Source organism: Lytechinus variegatus, chromosome 12 (genome assembly GCF_018143015.1).
Source record: "Lytechinus variegatus isolate NC3 chromosome 12, Lvar_3.0, whole genome shotgun sequence".
In the NCBI taxonomy this organism is placed as follows: domain Eukaryota; kingdom Metazoa; phylum Echinodermata; class Echinoidea; order Temnopleuroida; family Toxopneustidae; genus Lytechinus; species Lytechinus variegatus.
The window spans coordinates 1737532-1758779 of NC_054751.1; the positions used below are offsets into that span (position 1 = coordinate 1737532).

The window sequence follows — 21248 nt, forward strand, 5'->3', positions numbered from 1 at the left end:
TGGCTTTCATCCACTCTGAGACTAGTTCTAATTCTTTATTGAGTGTGTCAAGTAAATGTTTGGGGTCCTTATGGGAAAAAAATATATTTGAGTCGTCGGCAAAAATAATGAATGATAAAGCACTTGATGATTGATAAAAATCATTAATGTAGACCAAAAAAAGAAGCGGACCAAAGATTGAGCCTTGAGGGACTCCACATGAGATAGATTTTGGAGGGGAATTTACATTTGCTATGGAAACATATTGCTGCCTACTGCTGAGGTAGTTCCTGAACCACTCCAAGGCTATCCCTCTGATTCCATAATAATTAAGCTTGTATAAAAGGATATCATGGTTGATTGTGTCGAAAGCCTTCAGTTGGAGAAGTCCAGGAACACCCCAACAATACGCTCATACTTGTCAATTCCATTGGCAATCTTATTGATCATTGCCAACAGGGCATGAGTAGTACTATGTTTTTCGCGAAAACCAAACTGCAGGGGATAAAACAATTTATGTATATTAAGAAACTTTGTCGTGCGTACAAAAATTACTTTTTTCCAAAACCTTCGAAATGCATGTCAATAATGATATGGGTGATAATTTCCCTGCACGGTGTTGTCGCCTTTTTTAAAAACAGGGATTACTCGGGCTTGCTTCAATGATGGAGGTACAACTCCTGTAGAAAGATACAAATTAAAGATGTAAGTCAAAGGTTTAATAATATGTATCAGGTTTCTTTTCAGGAGAATGTTACTTATATCGTCACATCCTGAACTTATTTTATTCTTTAGTCCAGAAATTATATCAGCTAGTACCTTTACGACTGTTGGTGTGAAATATATCGAATTTGGATTTGGGACATTAAGAAAAGATGTGAAGTGTTTAGAAGAACAATTCGTTGGGTACAGCATTGGCACACCATATTCCCCACGCACGGCCACGTCACAGCTGCGCAGAACTCTTGCGCTTGCTTGAAAATAAGTTGAGTGCACCACCACGCACGGCAGGCGACGCACAGGTTGTCAGTAAAAGTTACTCGTTAAGCTGAAAGGACTGAATACTAATGATTTCAGCAGAATTGAGCAACAATCATGTTATCTTGTCGATGTGATATTAATACCCGTGCTGCAAACATGGTCATAGAATTGCTCGTCAGGATATTCCTTTTGATTGTCTTCTTGTAAGTACGGTACCGTGCATGTAGGATGGGGGAATCAGGGACAACTCGGACCACGGGACATCTCGGACCGCGGGCCGAGTTGTCCCACCTATTACGAGATTTTTTTTCCACAAATTTGCGTCTATTTTTCCGTCATTTCGAAATTTCTTGTAAAGATTTTCTAGAGATATGGTCTGATGGTAATGTTCTTCACTTTCTATTACTTTTTTTGCTGAAATTTAGGCGTTTTTTCGACAGCTCGCGATTCCCATAGGCGCGCGCGCGTGTATTCCTGTGTCGGTGCTCGGCTCGGCCCCGCTCAATAACTGACTTGATTTTGTGATCATTTCTCCTCAAAGTACCACTTTTATCGCAGAAGATGGCCTTTTTTGTATTCCATTTCCTCCATTTTCTCATCACAAGGATAAAATTTGGTGTATTTGTACGATTTTGTTCAAGTTTTTCACCTTTTTCTCTCTGGACGCAAGAAGCGAACAACCGATGAACGGTCCGCTGCTCTTCATCGTAATTCTCCGTAGCTCGGCCGCCTAAACTGGCGGGGTGGGATTCAGCCCGAATCCACAATGGAAGTGGGCGTGCACAGTCAAAGAGCTGAGCGGACTGAGTGAGAGAGTGAACTAGAGTTTGAAGCATGGCAGTGTTGAAAAATATATGTTTACAAAAAAAAAGGCAGAGCCTATATGACTATAATAGGCTCTGCCTTTTTTTTGTAAATATATTATATTTTTCAATTTTTTCTATATTGATTTTCCCTGGTTTCGAGCTCTAAGATTGTAATGATATAATATGCTTCAATTTCTTTGACTTTGAGTGTGACTTTGGTGTGGATGTTTGAGTCGAACAAAAAATATTTTTACGTGGGTGGGGGCTCGGGGCGATTTCACTCTTGCCCCCGAAATGCGAAAAAAAAAAATATTCGGGGTGTAGCTGTGTGGGCATGCCGAACTGAGGCTAGCCATCAATAAATTTTTTTTTTTTGGGGGGGGCTTAATTTTTCACTTTTAATTGATTATTTTTAGGCCTATTTTTTTTTACATTTTATTTTTCATATTGAATTTCCGTGGTGTAGAGTTGAGTTTTAAGTTGCAATAATCAATATGCTTCAATTTCTTTGACTGTGGTGTGGATGTTTGAGTCGAACAAAAAATACTTTTATGTGGGTGGGGGCTCGGGGCGATTTCACTCCTGCCCCCGAAATGCGAAAAAATATTCGGGGTGTAGCTGTGTGGGCATGCCGGGCTGAGGCTAGCCATCAATAATTTTTTTTTTTTTTTTTTGGGGGGGGCTTAATTTTTCACTTTACATTGATTATTTTTAGGCCTATTTTTGTACATTTTATTTTTTATATTGAGTTTCCCTGGTGTAGAGAGTTGAGTTTTGAGTTGCAATAATTAATATGCTTCAATTTCTTTGACTTTGAGTGTGACTGTGGTGTGGTTGTTTGAGCCGAACAAAAAATACGTGGATGGGGGCTCGGAGCATTTTCACTCCTGCCTCCGTAATGTGAAAATATTCTAGGTGCATCTGTGTGGGCATGCCAATTTCATTTTTAATTTTCATATTGAGTTTCCCTTGTGTAGAGAGCAGAGTTTTGGATAGGGTAAAAGGGACGACGATGTGAGGGATGGCGATGATGGCATACCGGCGATAACGAGGGGTGGGCCTTGATGATGAGAGGGACGAGGAGGTGAGAGATGGTGATGATAAGAGGGATGAAGATCTTTGATGACTCTTGATGAGGGACGAAGGGAAAGAGATGGAGATGAGGATGAGGATGTGAGGGATGGCGATGATAAGGGGTGGGACTTCATGATGAGATGGAAGAGGAGGTGCATGAGGGATATAAATAAGAGAGATGATGATGACTCTTGATAAGAGGGGTGCATGGAGATGGTGAGAAGGACGAGGATGTGAGGGATGATTATGGGAGGAAATCCGGGGGGGGGGGGGGACGTGTCCCCCTACCAAAAATAGCGGGACACAATATCAAATGTCCACCCTACTATTTTTCTTCATGGAGAACAAAATAATGCATCATTCACAATTGAAATGATACATGTATTTAGGACTAAATGACCTTATTATTGAAAACCCCCTCTTTTTCTTGTCAATTGTTTTGGGTTAAAAAATTACCCTACATTTGGGCAATAACCTTTTTTTAAATGTCAAATTTTCCAGCCTGTGGTCCCCTCTACCTTTGGGGACAGTTTTGCGCCCAAGGGGATGATGATAGGGACGAGGATGATGGGGAGGGATGGGGATAATAAGGTGAATAGCCGGCAGAGATAGATTTAAGAAGAAAAATTCGTCCCACGAATGCCGCCATGTAGATTCCGTCCCACATAACCCAAAAATATGGCTTGATTTTTGTTCGAAATCATGTCATATGATGAAAAATCATACTAGGCCCTACAAGTATTTTGGTTACATTGAAAGAAAATAGGGGTAATCCTTTTTTCCAATTATCAATAAATTAAATTCTTCATTCAATAAAAATGACGAATTTATTATTTTAAATTCCATTTCTTTTACATAGCATGTGGTTTTTCTTTTTGATTAAATTCATTTTATTGCTTTATTTTTCATCACTGTGTCATGAATTTTGTCTCACCTGCATGGATAACAGAGTGAGACTATAGGCGCCGCTTTTCCGACGGCAGCATCAACATCAAATCTTACCCGAAGGTTATTAAATGACAGCATAACTTAGAAAGTATTTGGACATAGTTCATGAAACTTGTACATAAGATTAATCAAGTATCACTGAACATCCTGCAGCGAGTTCCAGGTCACATTATCAAGGTCAAGGGTAATGTAAGGTCAATGAACTTTGGCCACATTGGGGGTATTTGTTGAATTACCATCATATCTCTTTAAGTGTATTGGTATATTTCATAAGACATGGAAATAAGAGTAACCCAGTATCACTGAACATCTTGTGCGAGTTATAGTAGTTTTCAAAGTCAGCACTACTGCTTTATTGAATCACGTGATGCAGGTGAGACCGCCAGAGGCATTCCACTTGTTTTATTGTAGAGACTACTCTTTCTCAAGAAAAAAGAAATAATAAATAAATCATTTAAAGGGATGCTCCGGGATGAAAATATTTATATATAAATAATGTAGACATAGTAACATTCACATATCAAAGTGCTTATTTCATAAAAATCTGATAACATTCCACTTGTTTTATTGTAGAGACTACTCTTTCTCAAGAAAAAAGAAATAATAAATAAATCATTTAAAGGGATGCTCCGGGATGAAAATATTTATATATATAAATAATGTAGACATAGTAACATTCAAATATCAAAGTGCTTATTTCATAAAAATCTGATAACAAATAGCGGGGTTATTGAATTCAACGTTTAAAAAATTAATCAATCTAATTTCACATAATAAAATACAAAGAACAAGTGAGGATATGACATCATGTATGATGTTGCTGATTGAATATCCATGAAGAAACGCCAGACCAGTTTCACCAGAAAAATACAAATCATTCTTTAAAATGCAGCGATAATATTGTTATTCCTTATCCGATTTTGATCAAATTTTTATCATTGTTTTCTTTTCTCAAATCATATCATTATCAGCCTGGAGTACCCCATTGTCACTTATTATAACTCATTAATATTGCCACAATTTGGTCCAGTTGTTCAAATTATCTAGTAAATACAATATATTTTGTTAATTGCAGAAGCTTGTCTTAAGAGTCATTGAGAAGGTGATCATACCTGCAACTTGCATAATTAGTGTAAATATATACCAAAAGTCAACAATTTTCTAACTGGTACACCTTAAATGATTTCATCCATACATGATACAAGGAACTAGAAAATGTAGATTGGAAAACAACACTAGGGCAACTTAGTGTTAGATACAAAGTTCAGTTTTCTAGAATGGGTGAAACAAAAACAACATCACTCCAAAGGAACTGCAAAAATTATTTGATAAAAACAAAACCCTCTTCATAGTTGCTAATTGCAATATTGTATTGACGACTCTTCTCCTTTTTTTAAAACCCAGACAAGAATGACTTGTTTTTACCCCCCCCCCCCTACATGTACCTGTCATTTCTTTGTATTTTCCCTCTTTTTCTGTTTTTTTTTCTATTGATCGATGTTTCAGTGTCGAGTATTGTCTTTTTTTATTCCAGTAATAGAATATAAATTTAATTGAAATGAGAGTGATGAACATAATGAGAAAGGGAGACAATGAGAAGATAAGAATGGAGATAAAATATGATTTGAAAATATTACAATTTTCAGAATATAACATATATATTTATATTTATTCATAGTTCATAATTCATTTTTATTCAGGTTTGCAATTTAGTGATGCATTTTGGAACAATGCTAAATTAATACACGCGCGCCTATGGGAATCGCGAGCTGTCGAAAAAACGCCTAAAATTACACTTTTTTTTTTATTTCAGCAAAAAAAAGTAATAGAAAGTGAAGAACATTACCATCAGACCATATCTCTAGAAAATCTTTACAAGAAATTTCGAAATGACGGAAAAATAGACGCAAATTTGTGGAAAAAAAATCTCGTAATGGGTGGGACAACTCGGCCCGCGGTCCGAGATGTCCCGTGGTCCGAGATGTCCCGTGGTCCGAGTTGTCCCGACCCCGGATGGGGGGGTCGGGTGTCACGTGTCCGGACACTTTATCTTTTTGAAGCCTTCTTTTTTGTCTGTGGATTACACTAAAAATATGAATTCATTACCTGTAATCATTTATTTTGTTCTTTACAATATTTCCTAACATTTTGTACTAAAAATTGATGAAACTTCGCTTGTAAATTTTTCCAAATGACTTTCTAAAATTGATCGTCCGGACACACAACAACTGGGTATACTGTACAATGTCAGTGTGGGTGGTTTCAAGTTCGGTGCTGGTGTTTTGCGGGCCGGCCGGAGCTCCCTGGGACCACTCATTCAATGAACAAGGTTATAATATTATAACCTTGTTCTCAGTTATATCTCCATGTGTGGCAAAATAAGGGTGGCAATGTTTGGCTTATTTTCTCTTTTTCTTTGGGGCAAATGCTTAATTTTTTTACACTGACAGTTTTCATTACACCCATTATTCATACATCTTGGCTCTTATTTAAATTTGATTCTTGAAATCATTTTTTTCTTAATGAAAAATAAAGATCAAAAAATGAAAATTTTTTTGCCATATTACTTTCCACCAATAGAGGGCGTACACAAAAATATGCCCCAAATTCAAGTTTTTGAGCGCTCTGGTGAATACAAAAATTATTCCCAAGTTACTAATGAAAAATAAATTCCAACTGTATGGAAATTAGTAATTTTGGTCACAAAAGTGATATTTTAATGATTTTTTAAAGTGTGTCCTCTGTACAACATTGGCATACCATAGTCCTGCCTGTAGATTCCCCACAGGCAGGGTGGTAGCAGTGAACAAGTGCCTGGGACTGGGTTCTCTGCGGGCCGGAGCTCCCTGTGTTAGATATAGTCTTGAGGACTCCATGATGATGTCTTTTTAAAATACTTTGACATATACTTCTTCATCATTGGAGTCTTGAACCGCCCTTCTTATATGTAAAAGAGACACATGTATACAAACAAAGATGGATTTCCCTAGCCTGTAGCCAGGATATCCATCTGTATTAAAATCATGTAAATTAATTGTGCTTTAATCTCTAGGTTTACTATTTTTATTTTTCTACTAATTTATACTAGGCCTAGACCTATAAAAATGCATAACCTTGTTCATAGAATGAGTGAGATACACCACTTGTTCACTGCTACCACCCTGCCTGTGGGGAATCTACAGGTAGGACTATGGTATGCCAATGTTGTACAGAGCACACACTTTAAAAAAATCATTAAAATATCACTTTTGTGACCAAAATTACTATTTTCCATACAGTTGCAATTCATTTTTCTTTAACTTGGGAATAATTTTTGTATTCACCAGAGTGCTCAAAAACTTGAATTTTGGGCATATTTTTTTGTACGCCCTCTATTGGTGGAAAGTAAAATGGCAAGAAAATTTTCATTTTTGATCTCTATTTTTAATTAAGAAAAAAATAATTTAAAGAATTAAATTTAAATAAGAGTCAAGTCGTATGAATAATAGGTGTAATGGAAACTGTCAGTGTAAAAAAATCAAGCATTTGCCCCAAAGAAAAAGAGAAAATAAGCCAAACACTGCCTCCCTTATTTTGCCACACATGGAGATAGAAGTGAGAACAAGGTTAAATCATAACCTTGTTCATTGAATGAGTGAGATACACCTTCCTTTGCCTAATGCGTAGGAAGGTTTAAAAAAATAGTGAATTAAAATGTTAAAAAATAAGTTTCTTACCAGACCGATCAGGGTGACCAGATTTCACAAAATGAAATACGGGACAATCGACAAAGCTCGCTGCACAAGCGGATCGACCGAGCCAGGTCATAATAATAATTTGTAAAAAAAAATCAACAAATAAGGCTACGCAGTGTTAGACTTGCAAAAAAATACAAAGACAGGAAAGAGGGTGCATGAAAGAATGAAGGAGAGATAGGCCTAGAAAATAATAATTATGAGGAAAGAAAGAAAACATGGAGGGGAAAATGAAGTATTATAAGATGGCTAAATAATTTGCAGCTTGCTGATTGGTCAAAGCGTACCACGTGATTATTCGCGAAAAGTGTCTATCCCTGCACGCCCGTGGGACTTTCGCGCACCCAAATTGTCTAACCCTCGGTTTTGGCGCATGCGCAGCTTCTAAAAAAATCGAGATTTCGATTACGTACCAGCTTTATGCTCAATGAGCCTGAGGTCACGTACCGTATGAATGAAAAATGAACTTTTTATAAACTGATTAGCGCGGGATCCACCATCATATGTTGAAAAAGAAAATAAATTTATGCACAAATTCATCGATCGCCTGGGACGTATCAACGATTTCGACTGCGTTTGGGTTAGAACAATATTACATTTTACAGTGAAATTCTTCATTTAACCAGATTTTCAAGGCCACCACTCATGTTATTTCATAGGATTTAAAACTTGTGCCATCAAAAAATTAACTCCTGTTGAAACAAGACTTTTTATGGCTCCTCGTTAACTGATTTTGATCTAGTTCTAGATCTAGACCTAGTCTCATGATCTACGATCTCGATTACTGATTGGCTTTAAGTTTTGTCGCTGTGTAGGCTCTCAGATGTTGTTTGAAGGTTTGCATGGTGGCATGTACAATTGCTGATGTGGTTTACGGTACACCATGTGGAGTGTTATAGAAGCAGTGGATAGAAGAAGAGAAGGAAGTGAATAGGCGAGAAAGTGGAGATTTGAGAATAGAGTATTCTTTCTTGAGAATAGTCCTGAAAAGGACTGTAAACCAGAAGGAATGTTGAGTGAGAACAGCTTGAGTAGTAGAGCTGATGAGGAGATGCTGGCCTGCGTCGGCGAGTAGAGATGATGAGTAGTAGAGAGACTCGACGTTTCGGACAGGTTTACTGTCCGTCTTCAGGAGTGAGTGTTCGCTCGGCGTGCGGCGGTACTTATGGCGTGCGTGCGGACGTGGGGGAAAGCTCTAGGCCGGCGGGCTGACGTCGTAGGTGGCACTCTGTGTGTGGGTCGGCGGTTTTGGCGGGAAACGAGAAGGCGTCGTATGCGGACGTGGTGAGTAGACGGCGGCGTGAGTAACGCCGCCGTAACTCACGCCGCCGTCTACTCACCACGTCCGCATACGACGCCTACTCGTTTCCCGCCTTTCATCACCTCTGTTTTCTCTCTCTCTAGCTTCTTCTTGTTCTAATTTCCCCCTTCCTTATCCCTTCTCCATTTTACCTTTTCCTTATTTATTTTCTTTGGCCCCGCGTTCCCTCTTTCTCCTCTTCGCCCCCCCCCCCTATTCTCTTTCTCCCCTTCTCTCAGTCCGGGCTCTCAGTTTTCTATTTCTCTTATCTCTTTCCTTCTCGTCTTCAGTCCATCCCTCTTTTTCGCCTTTTTCTTTCATTTTTGCTTTCTTCTCCCTTTTATCTGCATCTCGTAGATCCGCGCCTGAAAGGCATATCAAGGTATATAAAAAAGGATGGCCATGCAGGGAAAGAATAGAGTAAATAGTTCTAGGACGACCTCCGGAATGGAGGGTCAACATCGACAAGTACCGGCTCCGTTGTCAGAAACTCATTACATGTATATCAGTGAATGAAATAACGGACACCACAGGGAGAATATTCATAGGAAATGACCATTTACGCTGCTGCCAGTGTGTAATCCAACACAATAAGTCATTCTGTGAAATCCCAGTTATCAGCCCAAAACTTTGTAATGTAATTTTCATAACAGATTTTATCCACGATAAATGGTCGAAAACTTATGCTTGGTATGAGAAAAAGATCACATGCAGTCTTGAAGGAATGTGTCAAATCAGACTTCTTTTTTCGACCATGAATGCACTGCCGAACATCCTAGAGAAAACACCCTAGGATAGACGCGGGCGCTAACTGCGGGCACTCATTTCTTCGGGGAGCGGACGCGGGAAGACGCCCGCGTCCGCTCCCCGTTACGGGCTACTGCGTTTGCCCTAGGGGGCATTGTGACGTTTCCCGCGGCCGGCACTGTAAATTTCATTCTTTGAATTATTTTTTCTTAATTAAAATAAAGATTGAAAAATGAAAATTTTCTTGCCATATTACTTTCCACCAATAGAGGACGTACACATAAATATGCCCCCAAATCATGTTTTTGAGCGCTCTGGTTAATACAAAAATTTATCCCAAGTTACTAATGAAAAATAAATTGCATCTGTATGGAAATAAGTAATTTTGGTCACAAAAATGATATTTAATGATTTATTTTAAAGTGTGTGCTCTGTATAGCATTGGCATACCAAAGTCCTACCTGTAGATTCCCCACAGGCAGGATGGTTGCCGTGAGAGAGTGGGTCGACCCTTGAACCGCTTATGTATGCCCGGTTAGTGATGCCGTTTTGAAGAACAGTTTATAGATAAAAATTGTTATTACACAAATACTAAAAGTTATTACTTGATTATAAGGTCAAAGGTCATTTAGGGTCAATAAACTTTGGTAATGTTGCGGGTATTTTGGAATTGTCATAACTTTAAAAAGTTTATGGATCTACACTCTAGTTCATGAAACTTGGACATAAGAGCAGCAATGTATCCCTGAATACCCTGTGCACGTTTTGGAATATGGCCAAGATCAGAGGTCATTTAAGGTTGATTTACAATGTACTCTGGCCGTGTTGGAAGTGAATTGGCATCATAACTTAGAAAGTTTATGGATCTACATGTAGCTCATGAAACATCGACATAAGGGTAATCAAGTATGAATGATGAATTTGTGCATATCTTAGGTCACATGATCATGCATGTAGTCAAAGGTCATTTTAGTTTAATGGACATAATATCTAATACCATATTAGTGTTTTCTTCTGTGAATAATTATTCATCAGCCGTTTTCAAAGGCAGCACTGCTGCTACATTGAATTGCGTAAAATGCAGGCGGAACAGCCAGAGACGTTCCACTTGTTTTTTTAATTAATGTTCAATTGTTTGTATGACTTTACTCCACATCCTGCTTCCCAATATACACCTTCATAGACGGCAGTCATTCTTCCACTTTACTAGCAAACCTATATAGCCCCCTATCAAACAATTATTGATTTTTGTCGTAAATAGATCATTTTTCATTGATGTTAAGGTCTGTGAATTATTTTTACACATCGACCTTCATACTTATAGGATCATATGGTTAAAATATCCAGAATTTAATAATTCACACCGCAGTACAATGTCATCACAAAGTTAGTAGTTAATTTTGCAAATCCGGGCCCTGGTTTAATGGGATTAATACATTGAGCCTATGGGATAAAGGCCCTTAGATTGTATCAATCCACATATAGATCACTATAGTACATCATAGGTTTTGCCTAACTCTAAGGCTCAAACCCACTAACAACACCTGTGCCTTCCAGCGTTTTCAATGTGTTCATTCTGCTCATGGTGTTGGCTGATTTGTTTGTGACTATTTAGCGCTAACAACACCTTCACTAACAACGTTTGTGTGCGGCTGCTACTGATTAGTAATACTTCCCCTTTACAATGATAACCACAAAATTATGTATAACCACAAAATATGTTTTATTCTTAGAGTGTGTACTTTAACAAATTCAGCACTGCTGCTATATTACATCATGTAATGCAGGTACATGTAAGACTGCCAGAGGTGTTCCTCTTGTAATTTATTATATGGATGAACAGGTTAAAAATGTTGTTGACTTTGTCTTAGGCATTTCTTCCTCTAAATCTATAACAAATTTATGGATATGTGTTTCTTTTATTGACTTCAAATAAAACTATTAATAATGAGAATATTAAAGAAAATCCTGATTGTATAAACCTTTGGCCTACCCTCAAACTGCAAGGGAAAGAGGTACAATTTTGAGAGCTCCCGTATCTCAGTTTATTAGTGTAGAATAATGTTTGTAAAATGTTTGTAAAATTCAATGGAAAAATCTTCCATTTTCCATCATATTTATGATTGTTATTCTTATTAATTTTATGTTTCAGAATCACAGAGGATCTTCCCCCATTTCACCGAGTAATACAACCAGAAGAGATGTGGTTATATAAAAACCCACATGCTGTGCACAGTACTATTTCAACGAGAATGCTATTTGTAAGTGTTGTGACCTCAGAGATCTAAAGGGCCATTTGACCGAAATAATGATTAACTCTTATGAGTTATTAAACTTAAACTGTGTGTGTGTTTAGAATGTGATCCCTGCTACAACAAATATCAAGAACAGGGGGATAGGGGGCACCAGATCCTCCATCCCTTCCCATCCCAGGGGGATAGGGAGCACCAGATCCACCATCCCTTCCCATCCCAGGGAGATAGGGGGCACCAGATCCACCATCCCTTCCCATCCCAGGGGGATAGGGAGCACCAGATCCACCATCCCTTCCCATCCCAGGGAGATAGGGGGCACCAGATCCACCATCCCTTCCCATCCAAGGGGGATAGGGAGCACTAGATCCACCATCCCTTCCTATTCCAGAGGGATAGGAAGCACCAGATCCACCATCCCTTCCCATCCCAGAGGGATAGGAAGCACCAGATCCACCATCCCTTCCCATCCCAGGGGGATAGGGGCACCAGCTCCACCATCCCTTCCTATCCCAGGGGGGTAGGGAGCACCAGATCCACCATCCCTTCCCATCCCAGGGGGATAGGGAGCACCAGAACAACCATCCCTTCCCATCCCAGGGGTTTAGTTATGCAAAAAAAAAATTGAAGGAAACAAAATATTAAGAGACATTGTCTGAGTGAGGGACTTCACCTGTATTTCTAAGAGATAATCAGTATACAGTGAAGGTGTCTAAACCACCTACTGATTGTATGTTAATCTTTCTGCCTCTTCCACAGGGATCTGCTATCTTTGTACCCATTTTAGTTATAACAACCTTTAGTCTTATCAGGAAAGATAAACTAGATTTCCTGCATGCTGTCTTAGGTAAGTTTTAAATCATATTCGTTATTCAAATTTGTTAATTCCTTTCAGGATGAAACACAAGTTTTTTTTTTTAATATTAGCTGATTTTACAAATGTTTTTGAACCCAATTAAGAATTGCAAAACTTTGAAGTTATAGTCTGTGTATTTCCCAAAATAATGATCAGACTTTTGGCAAAATTAAATAGATGACAATTTCACATGCATATTTTTTTTTCAAATATCAAGTAGTAACAAATACTTTATTTCTACTTCATGAATGTGTAATTTATTGAGATAATGAAAACACATCTTGTGCATAGAATACATCCTATAGAACAGCTGGATCCTTGGCTAGTCGTACGGTAAATTAGTTTTGCCTCTGTTCGAAAGCCATGTTTAGGACCTTGTTGCAATCTCTCTTGAGTCCAAAGCCAGCTTCCTTCTGTTGATCATTCCAATCCTTGAGAGGAAGAAAAGGAGATAACTTTGTAGCATATCCTCTGCAGGGTTCTAGGACAATTACCCCCCAGACCATTACCCCCCGGACAACTACCCCCGGACAATTACCCCCAGAGGACAATTACCCCCCAGACAACTACCCCCGGACAATTACCCCCCGAGGACAATTACTCCCGAGGACAATTACCCCCTGGACAATAACCCCCCGGACAACTACCCCCCAGACAACTACCCCCGGAAAACTACCCCCCGGACAACTACCCCCTGGACAATTACCCCTCGGACAATTACCCCCCCCCCCCCGGACAACTACCCCCAGGACAATAACCCCCTAGACAAAGGGAGTGCACAGAGTCATAGATCCAGAGGGGCCAAGGGGCCTGCCCCCTATTGGCGGAGCAAAAAAAATGAAGAAAAAAGGGGAAATAAAGAAAAAAAGAAAAAGAAGGGCAAAGAAAGGAGGGAAAAGAAGAGGTAAAATAAGATGAGGGAGACGAGTGAAAAAAAAAGGTCAGGGGAAGACTTGGAAAATGATTAAAAAATATATTTCGCACTCGCTTCGCGCTTACATAGCCTGTTTGATGAGGTACATATCTTGCTAAATAGGCTGATATGTAGCTTAAAAAATTAAGTTTTGAGGTCGATAAACAAAGCAAAGCTCGGACATTATTCATTATTTTTTTTATTTACAATTTGATTTTTTAAGTGCTCTGTTTAATGTCTGTTTTATGGTGGGAATATAACTTGCAGCTTGCATGCGCTATGTGCTCGCGTAATTTGATTTGCCAAATTATATAACAAAATACTTAAAACCCCCCTTTTATGACAGTTTACCAAAAATTTCATACTCATGTCTTTTGCACATTATCAGTGTTCTCCATTCTTTCCCTTTTTTTCCCCCACTCTTATGCACCAGTTTACCAGTTTATTATGCCTTTATTTGTTACCTGTTTGACCCACCTCTCACTAATTCTCTTGTTATTCATCTCTTCCTCACACCCTCTGTCACTGTTTTGTTTCAGATCCTGTTTGATGTTGCCTGCCTCATGTCTTAATCCCTCTAGGCTTGAGGTCTTTCTTTGGCCTTACAGTACACTAACTTCCCTTTGTGTCTGCATACTCCTTTTCTTTCATCCCCTTCATTAACCTGATTGGTCATCTCTTCTCACTAATGCCCCTTTTGTCTCCCTGTTTTCAGTGTTGCTGTTGAATGTCTGTGGTCTATATTATGGTTGTTCCACTTTATATGTTTGTCATTTTGCCTTCGAAGAAGATTCTGCTAGGATCGAAAGCTTAGGCCCCTTTTGACTCTCTAATTTACTCCATTGGCTCTTTTTTAGATAAGCAGTTTTCAGCAGCTTCTTTTGCCATTGATCTCCTTTTCTGCTGTTGTATCACTCCCATGTGATCCTCCTTATCTAATTTGTCTTGTTTTATCCATATATGTTTGATTTTTCTGTACTTGTATTTTATTAGTGTTTTCTTTTTAGTTTCCTTCCACAGTTAAACTTGTATAAATTTGTTTTCTCGGGTATCTTTGTCTGTTCCTATTGTACCTTCTCTCCCATTCTGTAATACCCCTTTTCCATCCCAGGGTCTTTTCTGATCTGTTCTGTGTCCATTTTACTTTTCAGCTAGATTTAATTAACTTTGTGTATTCTTATTATCATTCTGTTTTAGGTCCAGTTCTAATTTACTTGACTTTTCTCTCTTATATTTTGTATTTTAGTGTTTTCTTATTTACTTTCCTTCCACAGTTTACCTTGTATAACTTTGTTTTTCTGGTACCTTCTCTCCCATTTTGTAATACTTCCTTTCTATACCAGGGTCTATTCTGATCTGTTCTGTGTCGATTTTACTTTTCAGCTAGATTTAATTAACTTTGTGTATTCTTATTATCATTCTGTTTTAGGTCCAGTTCTAATTTACTCTACTTTTCTCTCTCTTTATGTTTTGTATTTTAGTGTTTTCTTATTCACTTTCCTTCCACAGTTTAACTTGTCTAACTTTGTTTTTCTGGTACCTTCTTTCCCATATTTTGTAATACTTCCTTTCCATCCCAGGGTCCTAATCTGTTCTGTGTCAATTTTACTTTTCAGCTTGATTTAATTAACTTTGTGCTTTCTTATTCTGTTTTAAGTCCAGTCCAATTTTACTTTACTTTTCTCTTTCTTTATATTTTGATTTGTTATGAATATCCATTTTCTTTGTTTTACACATTTTTTCATTCTAGGTCTCTTTTCTACCATGACTAACCATCTATCTTTATTTCACCAGCTCAGGAAGATCAATTTGAAGGCCCTCAAGGCCTCTTTTCACCAGGACAATTACAGATTTTATTCCCTCAATCGCATTATACCCACAGGCCTACAACTTCATTGCACTCCCGGTCTCGGTACTCTCACACCTGAACTTTGCAAACGCTGGAACCAGACCCAGAGATGCCAACCAGTACGATTTTATCGTATTTAGTACGATAAAACAAGTAAAATATGACGGTACGATTTTGGCCATCAAAAATATGATTTCCAGACTTTCTGTCATTGTCCTGTTTTTGTCCCATATATGTGTGCTGTGTATGTACATGTATAAGCACAGTTTCAAATTGCCAAGTGCGTCTTTTTTTCAGTACCATAAAAAGTGAGCTACGTCCGTCTTTTTTTTTTTCCTGTAATACACATGTACGCGCGTGCTTCCAGTAGCGGTAACAGTTTTTCCCTACTTCATGTGCAATTTCTAATGCACACATTTCCAGTGGGGATATCACAATTCTGTGATATAGTAATTTGAATTGCACAGGAGTTAAATCCCCGTTCGCAGCACATAGGATGTGCGAGTCTTTTATCCTCACAGTCGCTGACTTTGCTTGTCAAAACGGAGCCTTATTAATCCAAAATCAATAGTTGTGAATTATAGCTTTTTAATTTCTTTCTTGGTGAGGGGTAAATATCAGACAATAAATCATCAAACAAGGCTCCATCTAAAAAAAAAATAGGAGGACGCCGTGCACTTGAGTGTGGTACTTGTATGCTGTTACCTTGCCAGTTTGAGCTCATGTTCTCTGCCAGAGCTCTGGGTGAGAATTCTATCAGTAATGGCCTAAGTGATGGTGATTTTCTTTTTCAGATAGAGTTTAGATTTCATGTTAATTTTTGAAAACTGTCAAAAAACTTCATGATTTCTTCATTGTGATGAATATTTAAGTTATTAATGAATACATTTTCACAGAATTTAGACTTTCCCAGAATGAAAGGCATTTTCTGTGAAGATCTGCGTTTTCAAATAACTTGTGAAAAACTTAAGGTACATGAACCTACAATACATGTACATAAGTTAAACATTTACATGTAGCCTGTGGCTATGTGCTGGAATTTGAATAGACTGAGTTAGATATTGATTTAATTTCTTCATTTCTTTAACATAATTTATATGCAATTCAAGTGCACCTCAAAGTCACAATCATACACAAACACTCACCCACAACCGTGATTCTAACCAAGAAAAAAAAACTAAAATTTTTTTTTTTTAATTATTTGATCTGAATTCTCTCTTTTTTATGTTTATTCATTTATTTAGATTTTTTTTTTGGGGGTTCATTAAAGATGAAAAGTAAATAAGCCCATGTAAAGGGGATGTGGAGTGAGGGTGTCAAAACACACTTAAACATTTAAATCTGATTTCTTAGAAGTTTGAATAAGCGTATCATTTAGCATGCTATTTCTGTACTAATTAAAAAATTGCAGGAGCTGCACTTACTATAAACAAATTTGGAGTGTGGTTCACAGTTATATTATTTTTTTTCAATTGCCCTCGGTTCCTGTAAAAAGCCAGCGAGCCGGGGGCAATTTAAAACGCAGGAATTAAGAACGCAGGAACAAGAAAATAGGTAATCTCACAAAGAAGCGACAACGGTCAAACAGATTTAGACGACATACCAACAACAATGATGCATCCCCCCCATTTGGTTGTTAATCTCTCCTCCCCTCTCTCCCAAGCAGAAACCTCTCTTCTCTCTAAAGGGCTCAAGTTTTGCCCAACGCCACCAGAAGTTGAACAGATAGCTCTCAGCCAAGACCTCTCTACATTCTATCGCAGGATACGTCTCAAAGAGTTCTTTTTAGATGAACCCCCCTTCTGATCCCGAGCCCTTCTACCAGAAAAGCACATGGACTCCGCCCAAGAATAGAGTTCCTTCCCTTGAAACTTACATTCAAGCTGTCTCATCCCAAGTTTGCTCCACAGGTACCCTCGACACCAGAGCACATGACAACCTTCCGCGAGAAGAATGCAACGCTCTCATCACTCAAAAACAGGTCCGACATCATCATCAAGCCTGCAGACAAAGGATCAGCCGTCGTCGTCATGGACCGCCAGCAGTACATCGATGAAGCCATGAAACATCTCAATAATCGATCTCACTATGCACTCCTTGATTCTGACCCCACTTGTAATTTCTCCCTACAGATCCAATCGACACAGAATGACATGAAAGAACACAAGCATCTATCTGAGAAGGCCCACAAATTTCTCTCCCCTACTAATGCTAAACCTGCCCGCTTCTATCTCCTCCCCAAGATCCACAAACCTGGCAACCCTGGTCGACCCATCCTCTCAGGAAATGGTTCCCCAACAGAGAACATCTCCCTTTTTGTTGATTATCACATTAAACCCCTTGTCTCACGTGCACCCTCTTACATCCACGACACTCCAGACTTTTTCAGGAAACTCAATGACATCAAGGACCAGATACCCGAGAGTGCGATCATCGGCACTTTAGACGTTTCTTCACTGTAAACCAATATTCCCCACGATGAAGGTATCCAAGCATCATGTGAAGCCTTGACTGCCAGTGGCCATTCCAGTCCCCCCATATCCAATATCAAATCTCTGATGTCTCATGTACTAACAAAAAACAACTTCACTTTCATGGATCAGCACTACATGTACCTACAGATATTCGGCACAGCAATGGGCACCCGGATGGCTCCTTCATTCGCCTGTCTCTTCATGACCAAGCTGGAACAGCAGATGTTAGATTCCGCCCCCTGTCGCCCATGGATTTGGTGGCATTACATAGACGACATTTTCTTCATCTGGACCAGGGAGGAAGATAGCCTCCACACATTCATTGACCACATCAATTCCTTCCACAGGACCATCAAATTCACTTCTGATTTCTCCCAACAGGAAACCCACTTCCTTGATGTCACAGTCCAGAAAAAGCTTAACGGTATCACCACTACCCTGTACACTAAACCCACAGATACCCACCAGTACCTCCACTCATCCAGCTGCCACCCCCGTCACTGCAAAACTGGCATCGCTTACAGTCAAGCCCTCAGACTTCACCGTATTTGCTCCGAGGACCCTGATTTTTCGTTCCATACCAGGAATTTGCAGAAACATCTCTGTGCCAGGGGCCACGGGGCCAGAGCAGTCCAACTGGGAATCAAGAAAGTTCGTTCTCTCCCTAGATCTGAAGTTCTCAAACCTAAAAGTGACAAGAAGACCACCGACAGAATACCGCTTGTGACCACCTTCCATCCCAATCTACCCCCTCTCTGCAAAATCCTGTGTGATAACCACCACATTTTACACACTTCTCATCGTCTCCAACAGGCCGTTCCCGATATTCCCCTTCTGGCATACCAACGCCCCACCAAATCTCAGGGACCTCATTGTTCGTGCTGAATTGCCCTCCCTCACTAACCATTCTTCCATACAGCATGGCACCTTCAAATGCACCAGCAACAGGTGTATTATATGTGAAATACACATTCACGAGGGCGACACTCTCACCAGCAACTCCACCAGCCTTTCTCACCGAACCAAGGGCAACATCACATGCACTACCACTAATGTTTTATATCTCATCACTTGCAGAGTTTGTAGGGTACAATACGTAGGGGAAACCAAGACCACACTCAAGAAACGATTCTACGGGCACAGATCAACCGTCAACACAGCAAAGCTGGACACTCCAGTTGGCCGCCATTTTAACCTTCCCAACCACTCTATCACTGACATGATGCTACAGGGCATTGAATCTTCAGGTACCCGTCCTGACTCAGTACGCACTAGCAGAGAGAAGTTCTGGATGAGACGACTTCGCACCATCCAACCTCATGGCCTGAACATCCAAGAGGGGAACGACTGATCAATCCTTCTTACCCACTTTCCATCTGTACACACATATTTTTCCCCCCTCAGCTCTTTTAGATCAGTTACATCATAGTTTTTGCCTCTACTTTCCTCCCATATCTCATATAAGCTCAGCTCCAATTTTTCCTCTCTTTTTCAGGTGATATAATAATTATATATAAACCCCCTCAAAAAAAGTTCCGCAACTCAAGTTTGAGTGCTAATAAATTTCTTAGTGTGCCATCATCATATGTAAAAGTGGTATCATTGGAAAGTATGATTATTCCTCTTTACGATCATGTGTCATTTGTAATGCTAGTGTTATCATGAAATACACAGACATGATAAATATGCAGCAATGTAAGAAATGAAATGTTGCAAAAATTTGTTGCCATGTCATGTTTGAGTTCTGCAACTCAAACTGCAAGTTTGAGTGCTAATAAATTTCTTAGTGTGCCATCATCATATGTAAAAGTGGTATCATTGGAAAGTATGATTATTCTCCTTTACAAACATGTGTCAGTTGTAATGCTAGTTTTATCATGAAATACACAGACATGATAATACGCAGCAATGTTAGACATGAAATGTTGCAAAATGCGTCGTTTGCAATAGCGAATTTCCAATTGTTTCGAGGATGGACCGAGTGCATTCGCTGTCACCTGCATGGTGGAAATTCTATAGAAATGGACTCTTGTTGGAAATCATGCATTTTGCAACATTTCACTTCTGACTTTTCTCGATGTTCAGGGTGATTGCACATTTCATGATTACATAATCACAGCAAATGGCATGTCATTGTAAAGATGAATAATTCAGCTTTCCAATGATACCAGTTTCATCTTTTATACTTCATTAACCAAAAAGATATCATCCCCCAAAACCGAGTTGCAAAACTTTTTTTGAGGGGTTTATATATATATTTTCTCTCCCTTCATCTCTTACATTTACCACTTATTTATTTTGCTTATTTTCATGTTTACTATGTTTTTTTTCTTAATACACCCCCTTATACAGCATCAGTTTCCTTATTTGCTTTTACCCTTTTAGGCTATTGCTTCCCTTCCATATAATATACAGGTTTGGTTTTTTTCTACTGTATAGTCTTCTGTTTTTCCCCTCACACCCAGCGGATTACAATATCAGTTACACCATTTCCTTTTGGATATGTTTATATTATTTTATACTTACAGATTTATTTTTACACTTTCTTCTCTTAGTTTGTTTAATGCTCTTACATACATACTCATGTCTTTTGCACATTATCCGTTGTTCTCCATTCTTTCCCTTTTCCCCCCACTCTTATGCACCAGTTTACCAGTTTATTATGCCTTTCTTTGTTACCTGTTTGACCCACCTCTCACTAATTCTCGTTATTCATCTCTTCCTCACACCCTCTATCACTGTTTTGATCCAGATCCTGTTTGATGTTGCCTGCCTCATATCTTAATCCCTCTAGGCTTGAGGTCTTTCTTTGGCCTTACAGTATAGTCCAGGATAGAAGAGGCGTAACCTTGTTTTTTTATATATACAATATTTTCTTGTCAATTCGAGGGTGCTGATTACGAATCTGAATGATGCCACTCGTGTAACCTTGAGCATTTTCCGCAAATTGGCAAAATCCAATATGGCCGCCAAAATATGCAAATTACCCATAAAAATCCTAAAATTGTCCGCACATTAGCTACGAAATGCATGAAATTGTGTGGCAGGATTGAGATACTCCCTGAAAAAATAATTTTTGACAAAATATTCATTTTCCTCATATTTAAAATGGCCGCCATAGTCCATTGTATACTAAATTATGTACAATATAAATAGGGAAAACTAGCTTTCACAAAAGTGAGCACTAAACCGCAAAGAAATTGTGATGTATGAACGAAGTGATATATCAGGGCTCGACACTAGCGGCGGTCCGACGGTCCCAGACTGGTAAAAATCGCTGTTGGGCCAGTAGATTTTCAGAAATTGGAAGATTTACTGGTCCGACATGACCAGTA

At 38.9% G+C, this 21248-nt stretch overlaps 1 protein-coding gene across 1 annotated transcript in view; it reads left to right on the forward strand.

The window, feature by feature from the left end:
- Nucleotides 1–954: 954 nt before the first annotated feature.
- The window catches only part of LOC121425020 (phospholipid phosphatase 5-like), a 44652-nt gene continuing 24358 nt past the window's right edge, over nt 955–21248 (forward strand). The window contains exons 1-3 of the mRNA XM_041620952.1: nt 955–1163; nt 11722–11830; nt 12581–12668. Coding sequence (XP_041476886.1) covers nt 1075–1163; nt 11722–11830; nt 12581–12668 — 286 coding nt within the window. The 5' untranslated portion in view covers nt 955–1074. The remainder of the gene's footprint in view (nt 1164–11721; nt 11831–12580; nt 12669–21248) is intronic.